Source organism: Schistocerca americana, chromosome 8 (genome assembly GCF_021461395.2).
Source record: "Schistocerca americana isolate TAMUIC-IGC-003095 chromosome 8, iqSchAmer2.1, whole genome shotgun sequence".
Taxonomy (NCBI): domain Eukaryota; kingdom Metazoa; phylum Arthropoda; class Insecta; order Orthoptera; family Acrididae; genus Schistocerca; species Schistocerca americana.
Window position 1 is genome coordinate 295,874,577 of NC_060126.1, and position 26,946 is coordinate 295,901,522.

Here is a 26,946-nt window from a genome sequence, read left to right on the forward strand (position 1 = left end):
TAGTTCTAAGTTCTAGGGGACTGATGACCTCAGATGTTAAGTCTCGTAGTGCTCAGAGCCATTTGAACCCTCCCAAGGAAAAGCGAGTGCCCTGAACCTCCGTCCGCTCCTTTGCCCTCTTTGACTATAGGCCGTTGGCAGAATGAGGGTGACTTTTTATGCCAGAAGTCTTCATCCACCAGTGCTGATTATTAATCATGATATAGATACAAATATAAATATAAGGACTGACCATAAATATAAGTATAGGAACACTACAATCCTGGAGGTTTGCAACACAACACACTATCCGTATTGGTTCCCCCACTTCACTTCCGGCGAATACCATTCTTCAGCAAGGTCATGTCAGCTTATTTAGGCCTCTTCGTCCAACACCAGTTTGTTCTTCATCATCTCAACGTCGACGGGACGTTAAACTGTTTCCTTCCTTGCTAGATTTCACTATTTGTCCACTGCATGTTCCTGATGTTACAATATACACGTCTGGTAAACATTCCTCCTACCGCTTTGTTCGTGCACCAAGACACAGCGGACAGCACTTGTCTCTGTTTAAAGGAGAGATCAGTAGCTTCTTAGCTTCTCGCCTTAGTTGTTCTGCTGTGAAGTCGTATTCTGCTTCTTTGTATTAGCATAGGACTGATTACGAAGCGGAAAGTTGTCTTAAAAAATAATAATATTTGCAAGAAAGAAATATGTCATTCTGGAAACAGAACTGATATTATATTTCATGCAATCATTTTTTGTCCTTACAGCGAGACCGGGAGGGTGCTAACCACGATGAAAGCGGGGGACTTCTTCGGTGAGATTGGGATCCTGAACCTCGACGGTCTCAACAAGTAAGTACTTTTTCTTCAAACAAAATTACAAGTGACGACGTCATTAAGGGCTGTGGATGAAGTACTACTTTGCTTAAACTGCCAGCCCATTGTACTACTTGCAGCTGCTGACTACAGGCATTATCAATTTGTTCGAAACATCCACATCGAAAGTACTTAATGTTTGTTGTAGAGGGTTACATCTTAGTGCCAAATTAATTCTGGATCTTGCATTTCTGTGTTGTCTTCTCTGATTCATTTGTAATTCTAATCATTTATTCCATGTATGGTTTTCCCTCAGATATTCGTCACACGTAAGCAGGTAAACGAATCACTTATATTTATGACATGTATCCCGCGTCACTACTTGGTAAGGTGTCATGAAGTTCAACATGCGCTAAGTATGAGATTTTTTTAATGTTTTCCACAACACATTTACTCCATGTTCTCATGACCATTTACTAAATGCGAACCTGCACTTGGACTTGGAAAATTTAGTGAAGTTTTCTAAAACAAAACAGAAAATCAGTATCTCACTTAAATGTACAAAAATCGGAATATTTACCCATTTTTATGATTGATTTGATTACTTTTCGTGTAGAGAGTATTTTATTTCTGAGTGTCTTAAAAGGTTGATTACTCTTGTGTAGTGGAGTTATCTACAGTCGTTATGTGTCTGATTGCCAGATAGCAAATATATAAATAAATAATAGACGTAATATTATTTTAAGGAGTCGACCACCAGAGTTTGATATTGTTGTTACATATCCAGAAAGACGGAAACTAATCATCATAGGCCACAAAAGTCTTCCAAAAAATTGGAAAGACAACCCACAAAGATACTATCGATAGAAAAATTAAGTAAATTATTGACTTTCAGCTTTCATGAAGGGCGCAGTATCAGAAACTTTTCCTCATCCAATTGCACTTATGACAAACCTCATAATAGCCTCTCCTCATGGTTCAAGTATAACAACAAATTGATGGACTGTACAGAAAATCTACCTAGTTTTGCCCACACTTTATTTTTCAACCTTTTCTCATTAAAAAATATGACTGGTTGCTATTCTACAGTTGAATACAGTTGTTTAACGAAATTCTTCGTAATATAACCGCTGAGAAAAAACTTTTGCTAAGAAACCCATCCTCGGCGCTATCTGTTTTATCGCACTTTTGATACAGTCACAGGAGATTTTACTAGTCGCCACCCTCAAATGTTTGTAGTGCACTGACGGAAACACTACGAGAGTAGAACGAGGTGAACTCTGAAAACACTGATAACGATAATTGGCAAGAACACACATCTTTGTGGCGAATACGCAACTTTGTACAAATCAGCTCAGGCAGCAGATCCGGATGTTCAACTACTATTCCAGAAGCTAAGACTGCGTAGTGAACAGTTCCTGACCCACTTGAAGGTTCACTGAAGTCGGGTTGGTATGTACTCGTTAGAAGCAGACGATGAGGCGCGAAGTACACGAGTAGAAGGCGGTCTTCTCGGTAGTCGAGCTAACTTGGAACGCCCCCTCCGCTGTGGCGTCAGCGCGCATCACTTCTCTGACGGCGCCACTGTTGCAGCTTCTTGGAGCGGCAGTCACTGGGCTATACGCCGTCTCCGGAGTGGGTTGTCGAACTGTCGACGTCTAAGGTGCCGCCTGATATTGCATACTGTGCTTCTTCCTACACCACAGTTTTTAATGATACCAAACAGCTCATTTATAAATTATATGCTTTACTTAGAAACATTTTATGTAAGCATTTTTTCGGTCCACTTGGGGCACATTTGAGAGCTATTGCCTATGTCGTTAATATGTGTCACAGATGACCACCTTCCCTGCTTTACATTGCTTGCTGGCTTCTACCTTCTGTAATGAGATGCAGACGTCAACAGCTTGTGACTTACTTGTGGTTTCACTGTCTTTCAACCACGTTCCATAGTAGGACAACAGCACGGTAACAGACGAACAGCTTTGCCGTTCCAAGAAGCTCATTCCCAGGCTTTGCGCCATAACAGTGTGCCCGTTTTCAAAGTTGCTTAAGTCAGTGGATTTCCCTGTACCGTCTCTAGAATAATTCCCTATTCATCTCGTCTTTGCTTCACTTACGTAATTTCTCAACTACATCACGTGTCGGCAACCAGGACCCACAGGAAGCACAGGCCCCGCATCGAACTTGTGACGTCACACTAGTTGCTTTGCTCGCGTCGCCAGGTACCCAATGCAGTCCTTGATTGTTTCGTATGTTAGCGTGAGTGTGAATATAGTTAAACGGTCAGCTACAAAGGATTAAACTGGTGTGAAATAGTAAACCTCGCTCCCACTGGAGACATCGCAACAACTCAGAAACCTGTAGCGTCAGTTGCTGTGACGTACGATACAGGACCCATTTATCTCGTCGGCTCCACCCGCAACGCAACCAGACGCCATTCACTTCTGCTCTTGTCGGTGATCCTAATGTTTCAGCTCATTAGCGTATGTTTTACAAGTGGGTGCTGGGCAATACTAACCTCACGTGCTTCTGGCAAACTTCATGAGTATCTTATTCTTTCATGTTTCTAATTTAACTCTGGACTATGGGAAGTAACATCGGGTTTTGGTGGATAAACTTTCCCGACAACTGTAACTATACAGTATGCCTGGTTGATTGATTGGTTGAGTCTGGGGAGAGGGCCAAACAGCGAGGTCATCTGTCCCATCGGATTAGGGAAGGAAATCGGCCGTGCCCGTTCAAAGGAAACATCCCGGCGTTTGCCTGAAGTGAATTAGGGAAATCAAGGAAAACCTGTATCTGGATGGCCGGGTGCGGGTTTGAACAGTCATCCTCCCAAATGCGAGTCCAGTGTACTAACCACTGCACCACCTCGCTTGGTACACACTACATGTACAGTAAAAGCGCTCATTACTTTACAGCATGGAGCAGTAGCAAGTACAAAGAAGATGTAAACAAACTGTCTCCAGCCGCATTAGTTCAAAATGTTCAAATGTGAGTGAAATCTTGTGGGACTTAACTGCTAAGTTTCAAAAATGGTTCAAATGGCTCTGAGCACTATGGGACTTAACTGCTGAGGCCACCAGTCCCCTAGAACTTAGAACTACTTAAACCTAACTAACCTAAGGACATCACACACATCCATGCCAGGCAGGATTCGAACCTGCGACCGTAGCAGCCACGCGGTTCCAGACTGCAGCGCCTAGAACCACTCGGCCACTCCGGCCGGCTAACTGCTGAGGTCATCAGTTCCTAATCTTACACACTACTTAACCTAAATTATCCTAAGGACAAACACACACACCCATGCCCGAGGGAGGACTCGAACCTCCGCCGGGATCAGCCGCACAGTCCATGACTGCAGCGCCCTAGACCGCTCGGCTAATCTCGCGCGGCCGCCGCATTAGTCCCCACCCCTTTACAATTGCTACGTGTTCCAATATTGAATGTTGAAGGAAACGGTGTGTGGTAGCTGAAGTGTGCTGCTGCTGCTGCTGCGGCTGTCAGACCAATCTGCATTTAGAGCTTCTATTCCCCAACAAAAGAGAAATGAATCTTCTAGAACATTTTAACGTTACTTGCTAACCAGTGGTGGATATGACGTACACAGTGCATTCTGAAACACGACGGAAGAAAGTGTGGAAGAGGTCTTGGGCATGATATTTTTACGTAATGCATCTTCCCGAACGGTGCTAGTAAGGCGGCGCAGGAGTGAAATTCTGAATGTCTTGAAATAAAACTTCTCGTTCGTGTCCTTTCACTTACTTTTTCAGTCCGCTGCAAGGGAAAAGCCTTCCTTCAACGAAATTGTATCACGTTCATTCCTATTCAGTCTGGACATTGAGCAAGCAGCAAAGGATATCAAAGAAAACTTTGGAGACAGAATTAACGTTCAAAGAGAAGAAAAAAAATTTTGAACTTTGCGACGACATCATAATTCCGTCAGAGACAGCAAAGGACTTGAAAGAGTAGTTGAAAGCAATGGAGAGGGTCTTGAAAGGAATATATAAGATGGCCGGCCTTAAATGCTAAGGTCATCAGTCCCTAAGCTTACATACTACTTAACCTAAATAATCCTAGGCCGGCTGTGGTGGCCGTGCGGTTCTAGGCGCTTCAGTCTGGAACCGCGTGACCGCTACGGTCGCAGGTTCGAATCCTGCCTCGGTCATCGATGTGTGTGATGTCGTTAGGTTAGTTAGGTTTAAGTAGTTCTAAGTTCTAGGGGACTGATGACCACAGATATTAAGTCCCATAGTGCTCAGAGCCATTTTAACCAATATATAAGATGAACATATATGATGCGGAAATGACAACCAGAGGTCACAAGAGGTGGACTCGCCGGTGAAAAAGGAGGCGGGGAGTATTTTGCTGTCAGTACAGAAGCAGTAACAGCAAGATGGGACTGTCACGAGAGTTCTGTGACTTTGAACGTGGACTAGTCACCGGATGTCATCTGAGTAACAAATCCATCAGGGACATTTCAACACTTCTAAAACCAAGTCGATTGTTGGTGAGGTGAAACGTGAAGGACCAACTACAGCTGAACCAAGGCGTAGTGTGTATATATAACCTGTTAATGTGTGTGTTATTGAATGGAATGTGAATGTGGAGTTTCTTTATTTTATTTTATATATATGTTGTTTCTATTTTTACCTTGGTTTTGGTTTCACTGTAAAGATATGAGAAGGCACGGATCGTTCTTAGATTTTACAGACACAAAAATGTATCTTCGGATTCCGTATAATTATTGAAGTTACTCAGACGAATCCGTACTCAAAACAGTTAATCATTGTAGGCTATATGCACAAACAAAAAAGTGTTTCACCGTTTTCAACACGTAAGGACCTACCTGTGATTTACCAGGTGTACCGGTATGAAACGAGCGTTAAGATACAAATGTGTCGATAGGGAACATTTGTTGTGAACGAGCCCTTTTTTTTTTGTTTGTTTGTTTGGTATGACATCTGTCAAAGATATTTAGTATACATCAAGACATGGAACAAACAACATCATATGTTTTCATCGTGTTAACAATGTCGAATTTTGTACCAGAAAGTGATGATTTGCGGAAAGCATTAATTTTTCGTTTTCATTTGAAAAAAAGTGCTGCCGAGTCGCATCGAATGCTTGTCGAGGCATATGGTGACCATGCTCTTTCAGAAGTAACATGCAAAAGATGGTTTCAACGGTTCAGAAATAATGATTTCGATGTGAGCAATGAAGAACGTGGAAGACCACCAAAAGAGTTCGAAGACGCCGAATTGCAAGCAATATTGGATGAAGATGATACTTTGAGTCAGAAGAAAATGGCAACAATGCTAAATGTTGCACAACAAACAATTTCTGACCCTTTGAAAGCTATGGGAAATATCCTAAAGCGTGGAAAATGGGTGCCACATGAATTGAATGAAAGACAGATGGAAAACCGAAAAACCATTTGTCAAATTTTGCTTCAAGGACATGAAAGAAAATCAACTTCGCATCCAATTGTCACTGGCGATGAAAAATGGATTTATTTTAGGAATCCTAAACGGGAAAAATCGTGGGTTAATCCGGACAACCATCAACATCGACTACAAAACCACATCGATTCGGCAAGAAGATAATGCTCTGTGTTTTGTGGGATCGGAAAGGTGTGGTGTATCATGAGCTTCTAAAACCCGGTGAAATTGTGAATACTAATCGCTACAGACAACAAATGATCAATTTGAACTATGCATTGATCGAAAAAAGACCAGAATGGGCGAGAAGACATGGCAAAGTAATTTTTTGACACGACAATGCACTTGCACACAAAATAAAACTGGTTCAGGATACAATCAAAACACTTGGCTGGGAGCTGCTACCGCACCCACCTTATTCACCAGACTTGTCCCCTTCCGACAATCATTTGTTTTCATCAATGGGACACGCATTGGCTGAGGAACACTTCGATTCCTACGAAGAAGTCGAAAATTGGGTGTCTGATTGGTCTGCTTCAAAAGACGAACATTTCTATTGGCGTGGTGTCAAAAAATTGCCAGAACGGTGGTCAAAATGTATAGAAAGCAATGGTCAGTACTTTGAATAAAATGTTTTTACTTTTCAATTCAAAATTAGTGTTTCATTTTCACAAAAAGCGCTCATTTCATACCGGAACACCTGGTAATTACGTCTTAGTGCCGGCCAAGTCTGTGTCTTATTGCAAGTAACATAAATCGTCTGAATAAATCGTGAAGTGCTTTGAAAATTTTAGTTTCCTATAGATCATGAATGAAAGAAATAATATCGCCGATCTCCAGCGTCGCCTGTGGAAAGAACGGGACAATAATTACGATAATTTGGAATTGCCACTTAATGGTGGCCAATTGCCGCCGTCCAGCGATGTTCAACTTGTTTCCGGCGCAGATTCTGAAATTCTTTTAAAAATGACGGTACAAGCAAATGGAATACGTGGTGCAGTTTACTGTGAAATTAACAACAGCAATACATTAGACATATATTTGAGCTCACTGCTCAAATAATAAAATATGTACACACTTTATTATGTAGATTGCGCACAATGGCATCCTATCCAAACAAGACAAAGCAACAGAGAATCTGGCGCTTTTTGTTTCACGCCTATGCCAAAAACAACAAAGATAATACTAACAATTAAGTTACAGATAATAGTTTTTCTTTATAATCGCATTATTCCTTGACTTCCAGTAGAGTTTCTTTTACGTGTGACAAATATAATTGCTTAATATCGTGGAAGAATATTTAAGAACTTATAGTTCCCCTGATCTAGTCCATGGGTCGTCATAAAGGCCATACAGACTTCATGTACTGACAGATGTGGACCATAGAGCATTTTAGAGGTGGTTTTTAAACATCGCGTGAAATGAATAGCTCAGATGCAAGAGCCGCTAAATGCATTTTTTGTCGATTCTGAGACGAACACACCGCCGTATAGATTTTTTCTGCGCCTACACGATGTAATAGGTTTCAGGGTGCAAAACCCATGCTAAACCGTTGAAAATGGCTGTAGAAAATATTGTTCAGTTGCAAAAGCCGCTAAATGCACGTTCTCTTCTTGTGCAAAGCCCGCTAAATGTCCAACGTTTGCAAAACCCACCAAGTCCAACAGGCATGTCAGTCGCCGTTCTATGTCCGGATGCAAATCACGCCAACTGACATCAGACTTTCCAGTCTAGACATTCAAAGCTATATTTCAGTTTGTTGGGACTGGAAGCGATATCTTTCTTATTCAGAGTTAGGTTGGCGCACGTAGCACTGATGCTCTCGCTACCCATGAATAGTCGAAACATACGCCGGGAAGCACAGTTCACCTGATCACTAGGGTGTATGTTAACATATTTGCGTGGGTGTTTTGAAGCCACAGAGTGATTTTGTGGACAGTTTAAATGTAGAAGATGGTACAAACAAAGTGGTAGTAATTGAAATAATAGGTATTCTGCAAGAGGTCGAACCCGTAGTAATAGTTTAAAATGACCAGAACGAGACAGAGAGCGGCGGTTCCTCCCAGATAAGGAAGTGGCATCCTGCTCAGTGCAAAATAAATATTCCTAAAACAGAAAGACAAGAACATGAAAAGCTTTATTAATGCAATGTTATGCAATGAAAACTGAGTTACCATTAATTGTTATGACATACACGGAAGGTATAGTGAAATTGATTAGTAACTGGCATTTCCAGAAAGCAAAAAAGTCATTTAACGAGAAGCAAAAACAAAGAGATTTGTCTAGTTCGTACAGAGCCCTTCTACACTCATGCTCATAAATTAAGGATAATGCTGATACATGGTGAAACAACGCTCTGGTGGGCGGTTTGCGGGTTTAAATCATCTCGGGGCATGACCATGCGGTGCGTTTGACCTGCGGTCGTCGCACGGTGGTGCTGGCAGCAGTCCACATACTCAGAGGTGTGTTGCTGCATGTCAGAGTACGGTGCACCGAGTAAGTGTGAAGACGTTTGCAGACGTGATAATGGTGACTGTGTGTTGAAAATGGCTCAAAGAACACATATTGATGACGTTATGAGCGGTAGAATACTAGGACGACTGGAGGCTGGTCAAACACAACAGGTCGCCGTAGCGCGGGCTCTCCGTGTGCCAAAAAGTGTGATCTCAAGATTATGGCAACGATTCTAGCAGACAGGAAACGTGTCCAGGCGCTACAGTACGGGACGTCCACAGTGTACAAAACCACAAGAAGTCCGATAGCTCATCGTCAGTGCCCGCAGACGGCCACGGAGTACTGCAGATAGCCTCGCTCGGGACCTTACCGCAGCCACTGGAACAGTTGTCTCCAGACACACAGACGACTGAACAGATATGGTTTATTCGCCCGGAGACCTGCAAGGTCCATTCCACTGATCCCTGGTCACAGGAGAGCCCGTAAAGCCTGGAGTCAAGAACACAGTACATGGTCATTGGAACAGTGGTCCCAGGTTACGTTCATGGACGAGTCCATGTATAGTCTGAAAAGTGATTCTCACCGGGTTTTCATCTGGCGTGAACCGAGAACCAGATACCAACCCGTTAATGTCCTTGAAAGGGACCTGTATGAAGCTCGTGGTTTGACAGAGGAACTGTAACAGGTCAGGTGTATCGGGACGTCATTTTGCACCAGTATGTCCTCATTTTCGTGTGTGCAGTGGTTCCCACCTTCCTCCTGATGGATGATAACGCACGGCCCCACCGAGCTGCCATCGTGGAGGAGTACCTTGAAACAGAAGATATCAGGTCAATAGAGTGGCCTACCTGTTCTCCAGACCTAAACCCCATCGAGCACGACTGGTATGCTCTTGGTCGACGTATCGCTGCACGTCTTCAAACCCCTACGACACTTCAGGAGCTCCGACAATCACTGGTACAAGAATGAGAGGCTATATCCAAGCAGCTGCTCGACCACCTGATCCAGAGTATGCCAACCCGTTGTGCGGCCTATGTACGTGTATATGGTGATCATATCCCATATTGATGTCAGGGTCCATGCGCAGGAAGCAGTGGCGTTTTGTAGCACATGTGTTTCGGGACGGGCCGGCCGAAGTGGCCGTGCGGTTAAAGGCGCTGCAGTCTGGAACCGCAAGACCGCTACGGTCGCAGGTTTCGAATCCTGCCTCGGGCATGGATGTTTGTGATGTCCTTGGGTTAGTTAGGTTTAACTAGTTCTAAGTTCTAGGGGACTAATGACCTCAGCAGTTGAGTCCCATAGTGCTCAGAGCCATTTGAACCCTTTTTTTTTTTTTTTTTTTTTTTTTTTGTTTCGGGACGGTTTTCTCAACTTATCACCAATACAGTGGACTTACAGATCTGTGTCGTGTATGTTCCCTACGTGCCTATGCTATTAGCGCCAGTTTTGTGTAATGTCACAATTATCCTTAATTTGTGAGCATCAGTGTTCAATACTGAAGCTGGAGAGGGGAAGAGCATCCAAAATAGAGAAAAAAATTTCAGCAAAGGAAACGGCCCGAAACTAATCATAATAGGTGTTGAACTTTCAAAATCCAAACCCAGGGACGTCAAAAACCTTTTGGAACTCCACTTTGGTGAAAACTCAGTGACCAACGACAAACTCAAATTCCACACCGAGGTGTTACACATGCAGGAAGGCACTCCTAGATTAGCTCTTGCTGCTGCCAAACCTCAGGACGAGGAAGAAGCCGGAAGCGATATTGAGCCGATGGACAGTGTGAGGTCAGTGTCATTTAAAAGCAGTTTTCAGTCAATTTCATTTTTTAGATTTCTTGTCGCTGTTGTAACTAAGAAGCAAAATCTAAAATTTTGTCGATGTTTTGGTAAGATGCAATTTGGAGCTTATTTTGCTTTCTACAATATATTTGATGTCGGAAGCACGATGGATTATTTAAAGAAATAAAAAGTACGCTAATGATGAACATTCATTTCCTTTCTCTTTTTGATGTGAAATGAGTCAGTTTTTCCTCATAAAATAATGTCACCTTTTTTTTGTTTTGTATGCCAATTTTGTAGGATTTTCAGACTTCAAACCAGCCGGAACCACAATGTCAGACTTCTCCTTGAAATAAAACATAATTTCGTTTACATTCGCTATAGCTACATTCCATCCTCCTGTTATTCCTATGATCACCGAATATCTGATTTTGCAACCGAATGTTAGTTTCGCAATTGGTTCGATGCGTTTTCAAAACCTGCTAACTCCATAAATCGGGTGAAAAAACCGCTAAGTCAATATTTCACTTAAGATTATAGCGCATATAACATAATCGAAGATTTCAGCCATTTATACCCAGCAATTTTGCTTGTTTTTGCAAAAGAAATGTACTCCTTAACTTTAATAGCTTGTCTGAGACGAGTTTTTCGCAATTATTTCAGATTCGCTTATCATGCAGTTAGCGGCTTTTGCATCTGGACTACCCATTAGGGTGACGAATCATTTCTGAATTCCAAAGTGCCGCCAACTGTCCATCTAACACAATGAGTACGCGTAGGGAGTTGAACAGAATGTGGTACAACGGTGAAACAGCTCCTCACAAGCCACTCACCCATTTGTGTCATCACAGCTAGGCGAAGCTTGAGATGTTGTGACGAGCATCGTCACGGGACAGAGGATGACTGCAGACAACCGATTTTGGGTAGTGGACGTTGTCTCCGTCAATGAAGTATGGAGATGATAGTGATAAGGTATGGGTGTGTATTTGGTCAGAGTATAGTTCCCTTATTGCGCTCAAGAAAATGCCAAATGCGGAAGGATATGAACAAACATTCCAGCATTGTTTGCTGCAGACAATAGGAGAACAGTTCGGAGATGATAATTTTATCAGCGCGACAATGTGTCCTGTCGGAAAGTAGGATCTGCGAGGAAAAGGTTTCTGGCCAATAACATTTGTGCAATGAACTTGGCTGTTCAGAGTGCTGTTTGAACCCAATCGAAATCTCCAGCGTCCGACTGTAGTGACAATAGTGTGACTTTATTTCCAAAAACGAAAACGAAAGTAATATTAAATCGATAGGAGACCCTATTTGAAGCCGACTCCTCACAAATAATAACAATAACATACTTTTGTTCTGATTGAAACCCAGTAGATTCCACAGCAGACTGTAAACAATAATTGTGTGACCCCGGCGCAGTCTCTCACAAACCTAAATAAACAAGAATTTGAAGCCATTTGGACTATTTTTCGACCGCGACTGTCTCAAGAAATATGTAAAGGTTGTTTTTTTTAATTACCGCTACCAGTCACAAACTTTGTCAACTACTGTATTACTTATTTATTTTTTAGTGATGTGTTTCGAGGGTATAACTCATCTTCAGGCTAAATGGCAATACAAAAACAACTTTACAGTAAGGTCATACTGATGTTACATAGTCTTTTCGTAAATCCTCTGGTCATCCTGTGCAAGAAGAGAAAACTTAATATGAGGCGATATCACTTTGGAAGCTGGACTGATGTTTGCACGAAAATGTTTTGTAACCGTCGCTCACTTTGTTCTTCTGGCTTGGCAGTCTCGTTGTGATGCGCCGAGGTGTTTCATTTCCATGGCTCTCTTGGTTACTGTTCACAAATAGTTGCTAATATAGCAGTAACTTGGAAACACGATCACAAACAGATCTGTAGTGCAGTGGACAAGTTGCTCTACTGAAATCAAGTATTTGTTTCTGTTGTGCAACTTTGGCTGTATAGGGCTTCCAAGTTCTTTGGTTCACCCTTCATCATAAGTTTTTGCGACATGTACGACATTAAATTGTATAATAACGGTCTCAAGTTAAATTGTTCAGTCTGGCTACGCATGACACCGACAGCCTGAACGTGTGCTGTACCGTGTCCCTCCATCTCTTATTTCGTGTTTCAACCGGTGACCATCGTGTAGCTGTCGATGGCGTGCATTACTGGACGCCAGCTGATACTGTATGTTTCTCCTGTACAGATATCTGAGAACAGGAATTACGTAGGCAGCTGCAGGGCAACATAATCTCCTGAATGTGTGAGGAGGTGGAAAGGGACAGAAACATCACTGGGTTCTCTTAAATAGTTCGCTGCCAATCGTATGGTACATAACTAGAGAGTTGGGTGGCGTGTATTTATAAAGATTACACAATTCGTCGACGTAGTACCAACGCTAGAACATTTATACTCATTAATTCTAGTATTTCTTCAGAATCAGTCTGGGAGTTAATGTGTTCGGGTATTTAAGAAAGTTTTCTTACATTCGCTGATGCGAGGAGATAGCGAAAGGCACCCTGGCTCGCCAGCAGTGGCCTATTTACGAAGTAGGTCAGCCAGTGAGAGGGGCGAGGTCACAGCAGCAGGGACACTAACAACTCGGGGCGCGCGTCTTCGGTGGAAGTCTGTCCCAGCGATGTTAATGTGAGCCGCCTTTATGCGCTCGGCATCGGAAACTTTACGACCATCAAAAGATACTGCCTGGCATTACGACGTAGCGGCCGTATTACGCCAACTAAATCCATCGATTGCAAGTCTTTTTACGATAGCACTTTTGTCACATTCATTTCATGAGCCTGCCAGCTACGTATATAACAGCTAAAAAAGGAAAACGATCACTGATGCGAACCATGGTGGTTCAAGTGAAAGCACAGTTGTCACTTATATCTCTGCACAGCACTCTTCGCCTTTCATTGTTCCGAACTTAGGAAAGACAAATGTTTTTACTATGCAGAAATTAATCCTTCACTTGAAGTCACCTGTACTTTAAATCATAAGAACTTCATCGAGCACCTAGATAGTATTAATCTTACGTTTCACCATGACCCTAGTGAACTTCGCAGTATTAGCAACAGACTAATGCAGAGCCACTGAGTGAATATCACAACACCTCGGGATGAAGGGTGTGAAATAGGGGCCTAACTTTCTGACGGTGACGACGTCATTAGGAACAGCGCACAAACTCGGATAAGGGAAGGGTAGAAAAGTAAATCTAGCCTACGTCTTTTCAAAGAGACAAGATTTATAGTCGGTTTGAGCGATTTCTGTGCATAGCGAAAAACTTAAACGTAGATGCTAAAATGGGAAATTTGAGCCATGTCCTCCAGTTTGAGAGCCCAGAATTTTAACCACTGAGCAGTTTGTCTCTGGGGTAATGGGTATTCGTAAGTGATGTCGAATATGTGCTACCTCAAATTTCAGCAAAAATCAGAATCTCCAGGACCATTTGGAGTGGCTATACAAGAAATGTTCTAGTCATTATGCGTCTGACGGAATTAGCTGCCCAGCGGTGCTACTTTGAAGGTAAGTAAAACTTACGTATCTATTTTGTACGGGCTGTAAATAAACAGCTGCCACTATTAAAGTTCCAACTCTCGTAACTAGTTATGCATTGAAGAGAGTTGCACGTTAGACAACCGGCAGATTTGTCCGTATTTCTTAACGATAGGTTTACAGCGGCGACGCGCCTGTTCCGGCCGGAGTGCCCGAGCGGTTCTATGCGTTACAGTCTGTAACCGTACGACCGCTACGGTCACAGGTTCGAATCCTGCCTCGGGCGTGGATGTGTGTGAAGTCCTTCGTTTAGTTAGGTTTAAGTAGTTCTAAGTTCTAGGGGACTGATGACCTCGTATGTTAAGTCCGATAGTGCTCAGACCCATTTGAACCATTTGACGCGCCTGTAGTCACGAAGCTGGTTCTTCTGTCGCAGGCGGACGGCGGACGTGCGCTCGGTGGGCTACTCGGAGTTGTTCAGCCTGTCGCGGGAGGACGTGCTGGCCGCCATGAAGGACTACCCGGAGGCGCAGGAGATCCTGCAGAACCTCGGCAGGAAGAGGTAAGTCTCTTAACAGCTCATTAGCCTGTCCTTTTCTTTGCTCCGTCACTGGATGACGCTTTATTCCATTTTCATTATGTATCAATTTTCACTCTTTCTTTGTTTTAGGTCCGCTAGAGATTCTTATCTTCAGCAACAATGATAAAAGCAAAAAAATAGTTGAAGTTCTTAATATTACTGTTTAGTGGTTCAAGTCTAGTGTTTCCAACTACACTCCTGGAAATTGAAATAAGAACACCGTGAATTCATTGTCCCAGGAAGGGGAAACTTTATTGACACATTCCTGGGGTCAGATACATCACATGATCACACTGACAGAACCACAGGCACATAGGCACAGGCAACAGAGCATGCACAATGTCGGCACTAGTACAGTGTATATCCACCTTTCGCAGCAATGCAGGCTGCTATTCTCCCATGGAGACGATCGTAGAGATGCTGGATGTAGTCCTGTGGAACGGCTTGCCATGCCATTTCCACCTGGCGCCTCAGTTGGACCAGCGTTCGTGCTGGACGTGCAGACCGCGTGAGACGACGCTTCATCCAGTCCCAAACATGCTCAATGGGGGACAGATCCGGAGATCTTGCTGGCCAGGGTAGTTGACTTACACCTTCTAGAGCACGTTGGGTGGCACGGGATACATGCGGACGTGCATTGTCCTGTTGGAACAGCAAGTTCCCTTGCCGGTCTAGGAATGGTAGAACGATGGGTTCGATGACGGTTTGGATGTACTGTGCACTATTCAGTGTCCCCTCGACGATCACCAGTGGTGTACGGCCAGTGTAGGAGATCGCTCCCCACACCATGATGCCGGGTGTTGGCCCTGTGTGCCTCGGTCGTATGCAGTCCTGATTGTGGCGCTCACCTGCATGGCGCCAAACACGCATACGACCATCATTGGCACCAAGGCAGAAGCGACTCTCATCGCTGAAGACGACACGTCTCCATTCGTCCCTCCATTCACGCCTGTCGCGACACCACTGGAGGCGGGTTGCACGATGTTGGGGCGTGAGCGGAAGACGGCGTAACGGTGTGCGGGACCGTTGCCCAGCTTCATGGAGACGGTTGCGAATGGTCCTCGCCGATACCCCAGGAGCAACAGTGTCCCTAATTTGCTGGGAAGTGGGGGTGCGGTCCCCTACGGCACTGCGTAGGATCCTACGGTCTTGGCGTGCATCCGTGCGTCGCTGCGGTCCGGTCCCAGGTCGACGGGTACGTGCACCTTCCGCCGACCACTGGCGACAACATCGATGTACTGTGGAGACCTCACACCCCACGTATTGAGCAATTCGGCGGTACGTCCACCCGGCCTCCCGCATGCCCACTATACGCCCTCGCTCAAAGTCCGTCAACTGCACATACGGTTCACGTCCACGCTGTCGCGGCATGCTACCAGTGTTAAAGACTGCGATGGAGCTCCGTATGCCACGGCAAACTGCCTGACACTGACGGCGGCGGTGCACAAATGCTGCGCAGCTAGCGCCATTCGACGGCCAACACCGCGGTTCCTGGTGTGTCCGCTGTGCCGTGCATGTGATCATTGCTTGTACAGCCCTCTCGCAGTGTCCGGAGCAAGTATGGTGGGTCTGACACACCGGTGTCAATGTGTTCTTTTTTCCATTTCCAGGAGTGTATATTGGGGTCATATGGGTGGGTGTATCACACAAGCTATTGTAGTAGGGTCCGCGAATGCCTAGAAGAAATAGATAAATATTCAAGCTTGACTAATTTAGCTAGAATTAATTAGATACCAAGTGAGAATAAAACCGTGCAAGTCCAGTTGCACATAAAACGCCACTTGGTTTGGTGAAAAGTACCGTAGTGGAATCTCCTTTTCCGCCATTACCATTGCAACAAGTTTTTTGTGCTGATCGTCTCTTCTATCAGTGGCCTGAGGAGAGGTGTAATTTCGTACCACCTTCGGATGCCCTAAGGACTACCCCTGTCATTCCGCTACTAGTATTCCTTTGCAATAATTGAGCAAAACGACAAATAGAGAATTCTTATTGGCTTCTTAGAGAAGATCTAGATATGATCCACACTGCTGCTGACGATGACATGCTCAATAAATACCAGCTAATGCATTGTCAGATGGATGCCTGGCGACTGGATCGAAATAGTTATGATAAAGACCATCATGCGTACATTGCTCATTAAATTTTCTTAATTGTTACGCCGTGTGATATTCATCTTCAAATTTGTAGAGCGCTCGATATTTCGAGTCCTCTGCAGCAGTGTTCCTTAGGATACTTCTGGTACCCTTGGGTGACCGATCGCTGAACACTATACGTGAAGGAAGTCCAAGCAGAGGTGGCGTCCAAGCAGAGGGGGCGTAACTTCGAGTATTCCAGAAGTTTGAAATGGAATATGATGTGGCGCAAGAATACAGATTTTTCCAGGGACGACAAAGGACGCTAACGCCTGATGCCTTATATTATGTGCACAGTTCCTTCTTACACATGTGGAGAGCGGTTAAAAATGGACCATGCGAGCCTTACTCGGGGCATACGCTTTGTGGTGTTTATCGCATGTACAGAAAACTCAGTCGCTACAGCGAGGCACATGTATGAAGATCGCAGAGTGGAACCATATAGGTCCTATTGTGTTGTCATTCTCCATCTTCTCTAGGCCTAACTGATGACGAAATAGTTCACATGCAACAGCCAGAGTCAGTGTCCATTGGGCACAATATTTCGACAAGCGACCGTCTTACCATCATCACGTGTGCTGCGGAACTGATGGACTGTTGCAGGAATTATATATCTCCACCCCCCCCCCTCTCCCCATCCTCTCCAACCTGGCATTCTATGCGGTATCTGACCCAAGATATTTGGGGAGGGGGGGAGGTGGGAGGGGGTTAAGAGATCCTGGACACAAAGGTGTGCCTGGACGTGGACCGCGTACAGAATGCCAGGCTGCAGGGGCAGTGACGGGAGAGGAGATATAAGCCCCCCATCAGCTCCTAGGCAATTAATTCTTCAGCGCACCTGATTATGGCAACGTGCTCACTTGTCGAAATATTGACCCCATCGTTCACTGACGCCCAGCCGTTCACCCGTGAACTATTTCGTCACACATCTTTTTCCTCTCAATTGCCAAACCTACCTGTAGCTTAGCTGTTTTCATCTACCAGGCTTACCAGTCCAGACCTGACATTATGGTCCGGCATTAACGCAATAAAAATAAAATATCAAACATAAAACAAAATTAATGTTTACGCATAGGGCGTGGATAGGTGGATAGGTGGTTCAAGGGGGGGAAATCGGGAGTCTAATCGTCGGTCGGTCCTACGGTATTTACACGCACTTTTCAGTCTTTTAACCTATAACAACGGTACACGAAAAACCTCAAGTCGCACTATGATTCGTAGTCGATGTTAATTTTAAATGCCCAGGTTACTCATTTCAGGGGAGAAAATCAATGGCCTCCCAACACCAACAAGTCCATAGATAGTAAAGCGCAGTGGTGTGCGAAACAACCTTCAGTTGCTGACAGCTTTACTTACTATATAAATAGGATTGTGGCGGATAAGAAAGTGTGTTCAGTTGTTTCACTGTACTGTGTGTTAGTTCTAACAATGTTCGAGTGACTTTCAGCGCTTCAGCCGGAGGCAACGGCAACATCCGCGGCCGTGGGTCAACTGTCATGGGGCACTTCGGACGCATCAACCCGGATCATGCGTAATGCCATACATATAGTGTTTCCAAATACCACGTATTCCTTGAAAACCGGGGGCCGTATTCTGTTGCAATCAAACTAGAGTAGCAGCAGTAGAAGTACATATAGGAATAGTAGCATAATGCGAGCACCAGCCACCAGTATCAGCTTGGAGCCGAGAATTCCTGGGGTTGAAACCAAACCAGAGGGAATCATGTAAGTTTGACACGTAGTGAGTGCAGCATTCGATTTTTATTCCCAAGCTAAAACCCAACCGATGTATGGTAATATGGAGTAAAAGCACTTTTGTAACCTGTTTAAAAAAAATTATTTAGGTATATGCTAGCTATGTAGGTGTATCTCATTTCATGCATCACAGCTAGCTGCATAACTGAGTAATTTATGCTGATGGTAACACAGCTTTGCATAAAATTTGAATAATTATTTGGTGAGCCCTCTATTGAATGTTGTGCAAGTAAATAACTTCTACAGCGATTAAAAGACATCGTAGTCGTCATTGATTTCATAAACTATTTATTTTCACTATTGCAGTTTCAGGCTTAAAGTCATTACCAAGAGGTACCCTGCAAAACAGTGTGCTTTAACACATGTCAAAAGGGTCGGACACTGTATTTTAAATTAACATGGTTCTGGACAAGCAGATATATCAGAATTCCACCATTGTCACACTTAAAGCCCGGAGGTAGATTTAAAAGGAGGTTTACGTGTGTGGTCATTAAAGAGTATGCGTGAATGAAGACGTTTCCTTTCCAAATGCGACATGCGTTCTGTAAGACATTAGTTTCAGCTAAAGATTAAGTTCCGTATATACTTACTTTTACATTCGTATTTTGAGACTAAAATACCGGGGAACTGTACAAAGCTGATGCAGATCGTTTTCAATTCTTTGTCTTCCAAATAGTAGTAGTGACGCTGGACTCACTTTCCAGAGAATAGCGGTACTAACCCCGTTTATTTCTTCCATGGATTCCCTAAATCGCTTAGAGTAAATATCAAGATGGCAACATTGAAAAGACCAAGGCCAATTTCCTCCCCCAGTCAGTCACCATCCAAGCTTATACTTCATCTCTAATGCCTTCGCCATGAAAGGAATATTCAATCCTAATCGTCCTTCCTTCCTCCTGTTCCTTCACCTAGAGAATGCGGATGTACATACAACCAGACAATATACAAAGTTACCAATCCTGAGACTTGATGAAATCAACAGAGCTGAGTGCTTTTGACCGACCACGAGTTTACCTGTCCCTACCCTATTCAATGCACATGGGAATATGTCAATGCGAACCGAAAACCCTCTTTCAGCCCACTTCGATGAGCTGTAGTTGAGTCTCGACAGAACATCAAAAAGAAGTGACCATCGTAGTTTCAGTTCTTTGGTATGCCCCTTGCCATCAGTTACTGTCATCATCAGAGCGAAAGCAGTTGCTCCATTCCACTAGTGACATGCCGACGTGACCAGAGCGTGTGACAGTGATTGTAAGGGAGGAGAGGAGGTCAAATTACCATCCAATTAATAATGATTTAGCCATTCTCTCAATTTTTATGACGTGTGGCATTGTTGGCTTGGAGACCCAACCAACTAATAGTGATTTAGTTGTTTCTTCGAAGTTAACCTCGTATGGCACTGCTGGCTTTGAGATCCATTAACTAACCGAGATTTTGACATCCCGTCAAACTTAACGTCATGTGGCATTGTTGTCTCGGCTAATCGTCCAACTACTTGCCGGTCAGGAATTTCCTCGACGTTAACGTCATGTGGCATTGTTGACTGGGAGACTCATGCAGCTAATCATGATGCTGGTGTCCCTTTAAAGTTAACGTGAAATGGCACTGGTTTGGAGATCCAGCCAACTAATCGTGATACAGGCATCTTCTCAAAGTTAACGGTATATGTCATTGTTGGCTGGGAGACTCGTGCAGCTAATCGTGATTTAGGTATACCCTCAAAGGCACTGTCTATGGCATTGTTGTCTGGGAGCTCCCTCAGAATAACTTCAGTGCTCCACGTTCAGTGGCACCTTTCATTTGCAAAGTATGAGACTTGTGTCTTCAGTGTATGTCTGTTTGACGAGAGACTGCGAAGTTCAAGTGCCGCTTTGTGTTGTTATGGATAATGAGTGAGGCAAAGCAGAGGATGAAACCCACTGTCAACGTATGACTGCATCCCTCGAATAGCACCCAGTGGATACCAATTCTGAAGCTCCCGTCACAAGGAGCGCTAATTAGCAACAGTGTCACAAGACGCCATCTTATGAGATAACGCAAAAGGTTCTGAATTTTAATATGGGACAATATCATAAGTTCTGATGATCGTAAATATTGAGACCATCTTCATCACCTCTTTTTAGGCATCAGTATCAACAGTTCAGTTGTTATAAAAAATATTTATTTACGTGTTTCGGGCATAGCCCACCTTCAGAATACGAGATAAAAGAAAATACAGAACGCCCACTGATGTTTCTCATAACACTATACTCTCTGTTAAGTTCTTTCATTTGATATTCTGCAGATGGGCTATCCCCAAAATGCGTAAATAATAAAGTTTCACAACAAGAGGACTATTGTTATTAGTGACCAAAAAGAGGGAAGAACAATCCACTCTCCTCCTGCAAGTTAAACTGGTGGTCAAAAAGTTGCCTCTCTTCTCTGTCCACGACTAACGCTGGCGGTGAAAAGTAGGATGTTTCATATACGACACAAGTGCTGTCCTCCTCCTCCTCGTCGCATGGGGACCGATATCCCTGAAGACAGGCCACGATGCTACAGTAGACTGTGCGTTCAGTGTAGGAGGTGGCGTATCGGTTTAGCCGAGTAAATCCACACAAGTTTGAGCGGTAGCTATAGTACAAAGCGACAATCCTGGAGCCTTGAACCCACTTCCAGTTTTAAGTTGTCTATCTAGCGTCTTCCTGATGCAGTTTTCAATATTTCGCGTACGTACTGGCCAAATTGAAAAATTTAAAATGTTATCATGCTGCCATAATAGCGACGGCATATCTTTATGTTAAAAGTTTAGCACAATAAGACAAGTATTACAGTTAGAAACTGTGTATATGTCTTGAGTTAGCGTAAGTGACGATGAGCTGATATCCGCAATTTATTCATCCAATATTTGTTTGTGAATGTGGGCACTTACCGACTTCCAGCAAACCTGACACATAACTTCCGTCCCTTTTCTAAACTGCCTTTCGCGGGCGAGTGCTCTATCACTTACCCGCGAAAGGCCACTGTCCCGAGTTCGAGTCTCGGTCCGGCACACAGATTTAATCAGCCAGGATGTTTCATATCAGCATACACTCCGCTGCAGAGTGAAAATCTCATTCTGGAAACATCCCCAAGGCTGTGGCTAAGCCATGTCTCTGCAATATCCTTTCTTTCAGGAGTGCTAATTCTGCAAGGTTCTCAGGAGAGCTTCTGTAAAGTTTGGATGGTAGGAGGCGAGGTACTGGCAGAAGTAAGGCTGTCAGGACGGGGCGTGAGTCGTGTTTGGGTAGCTCGTTTGGTACAGCACTTTCCCGCGAAAGGCAAATGTCCCGAGTTCGAGTCTCGGTCCAGCACACAGTTTTAATCTGCCAGGAAGTTTCAGTCGGGTGGTTGCTGGTAGGATTGAAATCACAGGAAATTGTTAATTCATTTAGGCGTTGTGACTCGTGTGTTGGTGGATTAATCTCTCAGAAATGCGCACAGACTCCTACTAAAGCAAATGAAAGCAGCAGCAGAAATTCGCCAGACCACTCGGCTAATGTGATCCGAGAGATGGGTAGCGATCGGGGTCTGCATCTGGGGTTCTGATTTCCGCAGATAACACTTGTACCGTACTTGAAACACCCCGTATTTTCCGCCTCCGAGCTGTAGCTCGTCGTATGAGCATCTGATAGCGTCTTCCGGTTGGGAGGTTCCACTAAACAGCTTTAGATGGGTGCCGCGATGTTTTCTTCGGTGAGCCTGTATCAGATTCTTTCCCACAGCACTGACTTTTGCTCCAGTTGTAATGACCTCAGTACCAGCGGGTCCCTAATTTCCGCCCTTCTTCTTAGTTTAGTGGAAACTACTCCTGTGTAAGACTGCTGCGTGGTGATAAGGAGATGTGACGCGCCGCCTGCGGCTGCGCTTTACGGGTGTGTGACGGATGTCGGCAGGTTGATGGAGGCGCGCAACATGAACAAGCCCAAGACTGCGGCTGGCCACGGCAGCGGCCACGGCCGGCACGGCGAGCACGGCGGCGGCGAGGCGGGCGACGACAGCGCCGGCAAGCGCATCGTGGACCGCCTGCGCTCCGACGTCAAGGGGCTCAAGAACGCGCTGCGCAAGAGCCGCAGGGGCCACAGGTCAGTCAGTAGCCGCGTGTCCCGCGCCGCACCCTGCCTGCACTGCACGCTCCAGTAGACGGCGCAGCAAACAGAATGTTGCCAGCACGCTATGACCCTTCAGTCCAGCCACCAATGTACAGTCGAGGACAAAACGAGCAAGACCCCTCGCCTTTTCGTTATGCTGATCCGCACAGCTTTCAAGTCACCTACACATCATAACAGGCAAGGCGACGAAGTGTTACCAGCATACTGTGCACAGGCGTGAAATTGACAAACTATCAGAAATGACCGCGGAGAAGCCCTCGGACGTTGGCGCGCCAGGTACATATAGTCTGCGCCCGCGAGCTCGGCTCCAGTTCACCACCGGCAATGGAGGGTGAAGCTTTGACAATACAAGCCACTCCTGCTGGCGTAACGTCAGAAAAATCATTAGATGAGCGTCGGCCGAAGAACCCGAGACAGAAGCCAATAGGCAGTTTGTCAACAAGTGGCCACGAAAGCCTTAACAATTTTGTATCAGAACTTCGTCAGACTGTTTTCAATCATGTGTAAGACTATGTAAATGCTGATTAGTGTGTTAAACACAACACTTAAATATAAGATATAAATGAAAGAAGGAACACTAATTAGTATGAACTGTACTAATAAAAATGAATTTCAGCTTATCGAGATAACACAACTGTTCTAGTAAGACAAAGTACCCCAGATCGTTACGAATTAGCAAAATATTACGCGCACTTTCAGACCAGTCATAGTGGATTACCGTTGCTGACCTACCATGAAAGTGTGCAAATTTAGCAATGCCTGAAGATTCATAACGAAATTCAGTTAAAAATCATTCAGTGCCACACGTAAGTCAATTCAATTGTTGAGAGAAGCGGAAAAAGGAAGGCAGTAACAAGTAAGAAATTCTACAAGAGTTTCATATGGACATCCACAGAGCACCAGTACAGAATAAATTTAGCAATAAAACGTATTGGGGGCGCGAGAATTTTTTAAAATTGCTTTACTGATAGTCTATCTGTCTCCATCGAGATTAAAACCGAAAACAAACCAGACCGCCCTTGCAGCAGCAAACACCTTTCACTACGCTAGCAGACAACCCAGGCAAATAGCCCCCATTATTACCACAGACATGAATAAGCCGGTGATTTCGCAAAGAAAATGGCAAAATGATCTGCAGTTTCTGTTGCATAGTGCTTTCTAGACTCTAAAATATGAATTTTCTACCTTTATGTCACCGCTTATGTGACAATCATTCGGGATGTTTATCGAAATAACAAAATACTGTTATTAGCGAGTAACGGCAACGGGTTCTACACAACGCTGGAAACTACTTTGAAGAACAGTAACAGGTGCAAACATGTAACTCTTTTGTATAGGTTGTGAATAAATAGTTGCCACTATTTAAGTTCCAACCCTCGTATAAAGTCTTACATATGATTGAAAACAGTCTGACAAAGTTTGGATAGTTCGTCAATTTCACGCCTGTGTATAGTATGTTGGTAGCACTTCGTCGCCTTGCCTGTTATACTGTGTAGCAGACTTTAAACCTGTGCGGTTCAGCATAACGAAAAGGCGAGGGGTCTCGCTCGTTTTGTCCACGACTGTACAGCCTGAGCATTTAGTTCTCCCTGGGCACAAAAAATTGTTTCTAAGGAACCACTCTAGCTACAGCTGTGCCTTTGTTGCAAATGCTTGCTTTTTTTTAACGTTCGCTCACTTATTGCCCGTGGAACGTCTAGGTGAGACTCAATTTCTCCCCATGTCTTTGCCAAACTTTCCTCTATTCCGTCGCGTCAGCATCTCGTATTCGTGACTTAAGAGCCTACAGGCCAGGAGCCGATCAGCTGAACACTCTAACATGACACCACAAAAAGGTCAAGAGAGGTTATGTCAGGTAAACACCGTAGCCACGATGTTGAACCGTCTCTACTAGGCCACCTACCTGGAAAGGTTTCATCCAATAACTGGCGAACACGTAACCCCATTGCGGCGGTGAGCCATCTTCCTCAAACGCTTCCCATCGCTGAAATTTCTACAACTGTGATGCATGAAGCCACAGCACACATTCATTTTCTGGTTGCCTCTTACCTTCTGTACCATGATATGTGCATTTTCTGCCCCCCGCCCCAATTGGGCGCAGCCCCGAATCTTCCTGCTTTCTGAAAAATGGTACCGAATCCTCCCAAGCCCGCAAGAGTCTCAAAAACTATGGGACCGAATCCCCCCGCTTGAAGCAGATAGCAGTTCTAAACGATATGAATACTCCAAACAGGCAAAGCAAAGCATATGAAGTTACAATAGAAGATGTAAACTTTTTTACTTGTATTGTATGTTTAAAAGTTTTATCTTTTATGTTACTGAGATAAAGTCCAGCCGGCACAGCGCCAGCTACTAAGTCTCGTCCAAGGTCACGTGCAAAGCGTGCATAAGTGAATCAATATTTTTTGTTTAAAACATGGGAGGGGTAGGGGAAGGAGATAAGGAACATGGCAGAGATAATCATATTATTGTCTATAATACAACATACAATGTGTTAGTTTGGGAGGATTCGGTCCTGTTACCTGCTTACCTACCTGGTTTCGGGAGGATTCGCGACTGCTGCCCCCCCCCCCCCCCCCCCTCACCCCCGCAATTACATATTGCTTGTTTAGTTTCCGAGAGTGTGAAACGTCACTTTATTGGAGAAAAGAAGAAAAAGAACCCGACAAGTGCGAGTAGGAATTGCAGTCTGGGTGTTCCGTACATGCCTAATTATGCACATAGAAAATTTTCGTGTGTCTCAGTGGCCAGGTCCAAGTCTTTCTTCTGAACGCTACTTCGGCTACTTGCGTGTCCCTAACCTGGCGAAAGGGAACCTACTGCTTAATGTGGAATCCGAAGCACTGGTTGTTTCTGTCGATCCCTCACATCGTTGAGAGAAGAAGCCTTGGTTAAAACGAAGGCTGAAAAATCCATGATCCAATCGAGATTCCATCCCGCGATCTCTCTGTTTCTAGACACGCTCCTTACTGCGATACCACACTGCCTGAATTGTTTATAGATAGCTGATCTTCAGTTTTTGGTGAGTGAGTTTGCGAGTATCAAAATTTCTCACACATACGACCATTCAGTTAGCAGCTTCAGTTAGTTACTACACCAAGGACCATACATATTAGTATTGGACCCAATTTTAATTCGGATACCCCTCTCCGTGCGTTATAAAAAGGGGTCTTAACAGATGGACAGACAACAAAGTGATTCTATGAAGATTCCGTTTTTACCGTTTCAGGTTCGATACCCTAACAGACTTCATGACTGTAATCCTGGACTGCGACGTTTTCAGGATGTTCCTAACACACTCAGCACCTCTGAGCATATCATCTACCTACAAAACTTGCAGATATTGCACTTTGTATGCATGGAAATGTAGCCATTTGTCGAAAATCTTCATCGCGGTACTCTGAGATATGCCTGTTCCCCTAAAAATATGACCCATCGATTTCCTCGGATTGTGCTGAAATGCTGCACGCACGGAATCAGTGATGTCGTCACTCACTCCAGGTCTGCTGCTTCTTCCCTTGTCGCCAGGATTTTTAAATTTTTCACGCCACGCTTTGATGCTCTTCACATCATACGAATGTAGACCACAGGCAATAAAGAACTGTTACTGCACTCGAATAGGCGACCGTGTTTCCTGAAACCACACGACACATAGCGCTTTCTCCTGCATAGACGTCATTGTGACAGCGACAGTCCTAAATTACGCTACCTGTAAAGAGAGAAAGAGAGAGAGAACTCAGATACTTCCAGAGCACATTTAGAAGTGTATCCTTAAAAAGCTTTACGAGTTAAGCTACCATTTGTATTTAGTACAGTTCCTTAGAAACTACTTTTTGTAATCAAGCAAAACCTTCATCCTCTCCCTGCAGTGGTTGTAGTGCTCACACCTTACCGTGGCATTCGCTCGCGGGAGTAAACTAACTATAAGTTAATCCACCAGAGTGTTGCCAGCCTACACCCGTGTTCCGTGATTTTGCAAAAGCAGTGGCATATAGTCATTGGGATCGCCTCATACTCTAACTACGTGATGGAGCAGGATTAGTTCCTTCACTCATTTGAAAAAAAGATTTGTCAACACACAACTAAAACAAAAGCGGTGCACACAACGCATATGGTAACGGTTGCCGCTCAATGGACTGATAAGATTGATTGACAGTTTCTTAAACAAAACATACCCCCCCCCCCTTCCCAACTACACTACTGGCCATCGAAATTGCGACACCAAGAATAAATGCAGATGATAAACGGTTATTCATTGGACAAGTATATTATACTAGAACAGACATGTGATTACATTTACAGGCAATTTGGGTTGCACAGATCCTGAGAAATCAGTACCCAGAACAACCACCTCTGGCCGTAATAACG

General features: G+C 44.3%; 1 protein-coding gene across 1 annotated transcript in view; it reads left to right on the top strand.

Moving 5' to 3' along the window:
* LOC124545780 (cyclic nucleotide-gated cation channel alpha-3-like) overlaps positions 1–26,946 on the top strand; it is a gene marked incomplete at its 3' end in the record, with an annotated part of 672,390 nt that overhangs the window by 576,586 nt on the left and 68,858 nt on the right. The window contains exons 13-15 of the mRNA XM_047124727.1: positions 753–836; positions 14,419–14,544; positions 22,363–22,551. Of these exons, the coding sequence (XP_046980683.1) occupies positions 753–836; positions 14,419–14,544; positions 22,363–22,551 (399 nt within the window). The remainder of the gene's footprint in view (positions 1–752; positions 837–14,418; positions 14,545–22,362; positions 22,552–26,946) is intronic.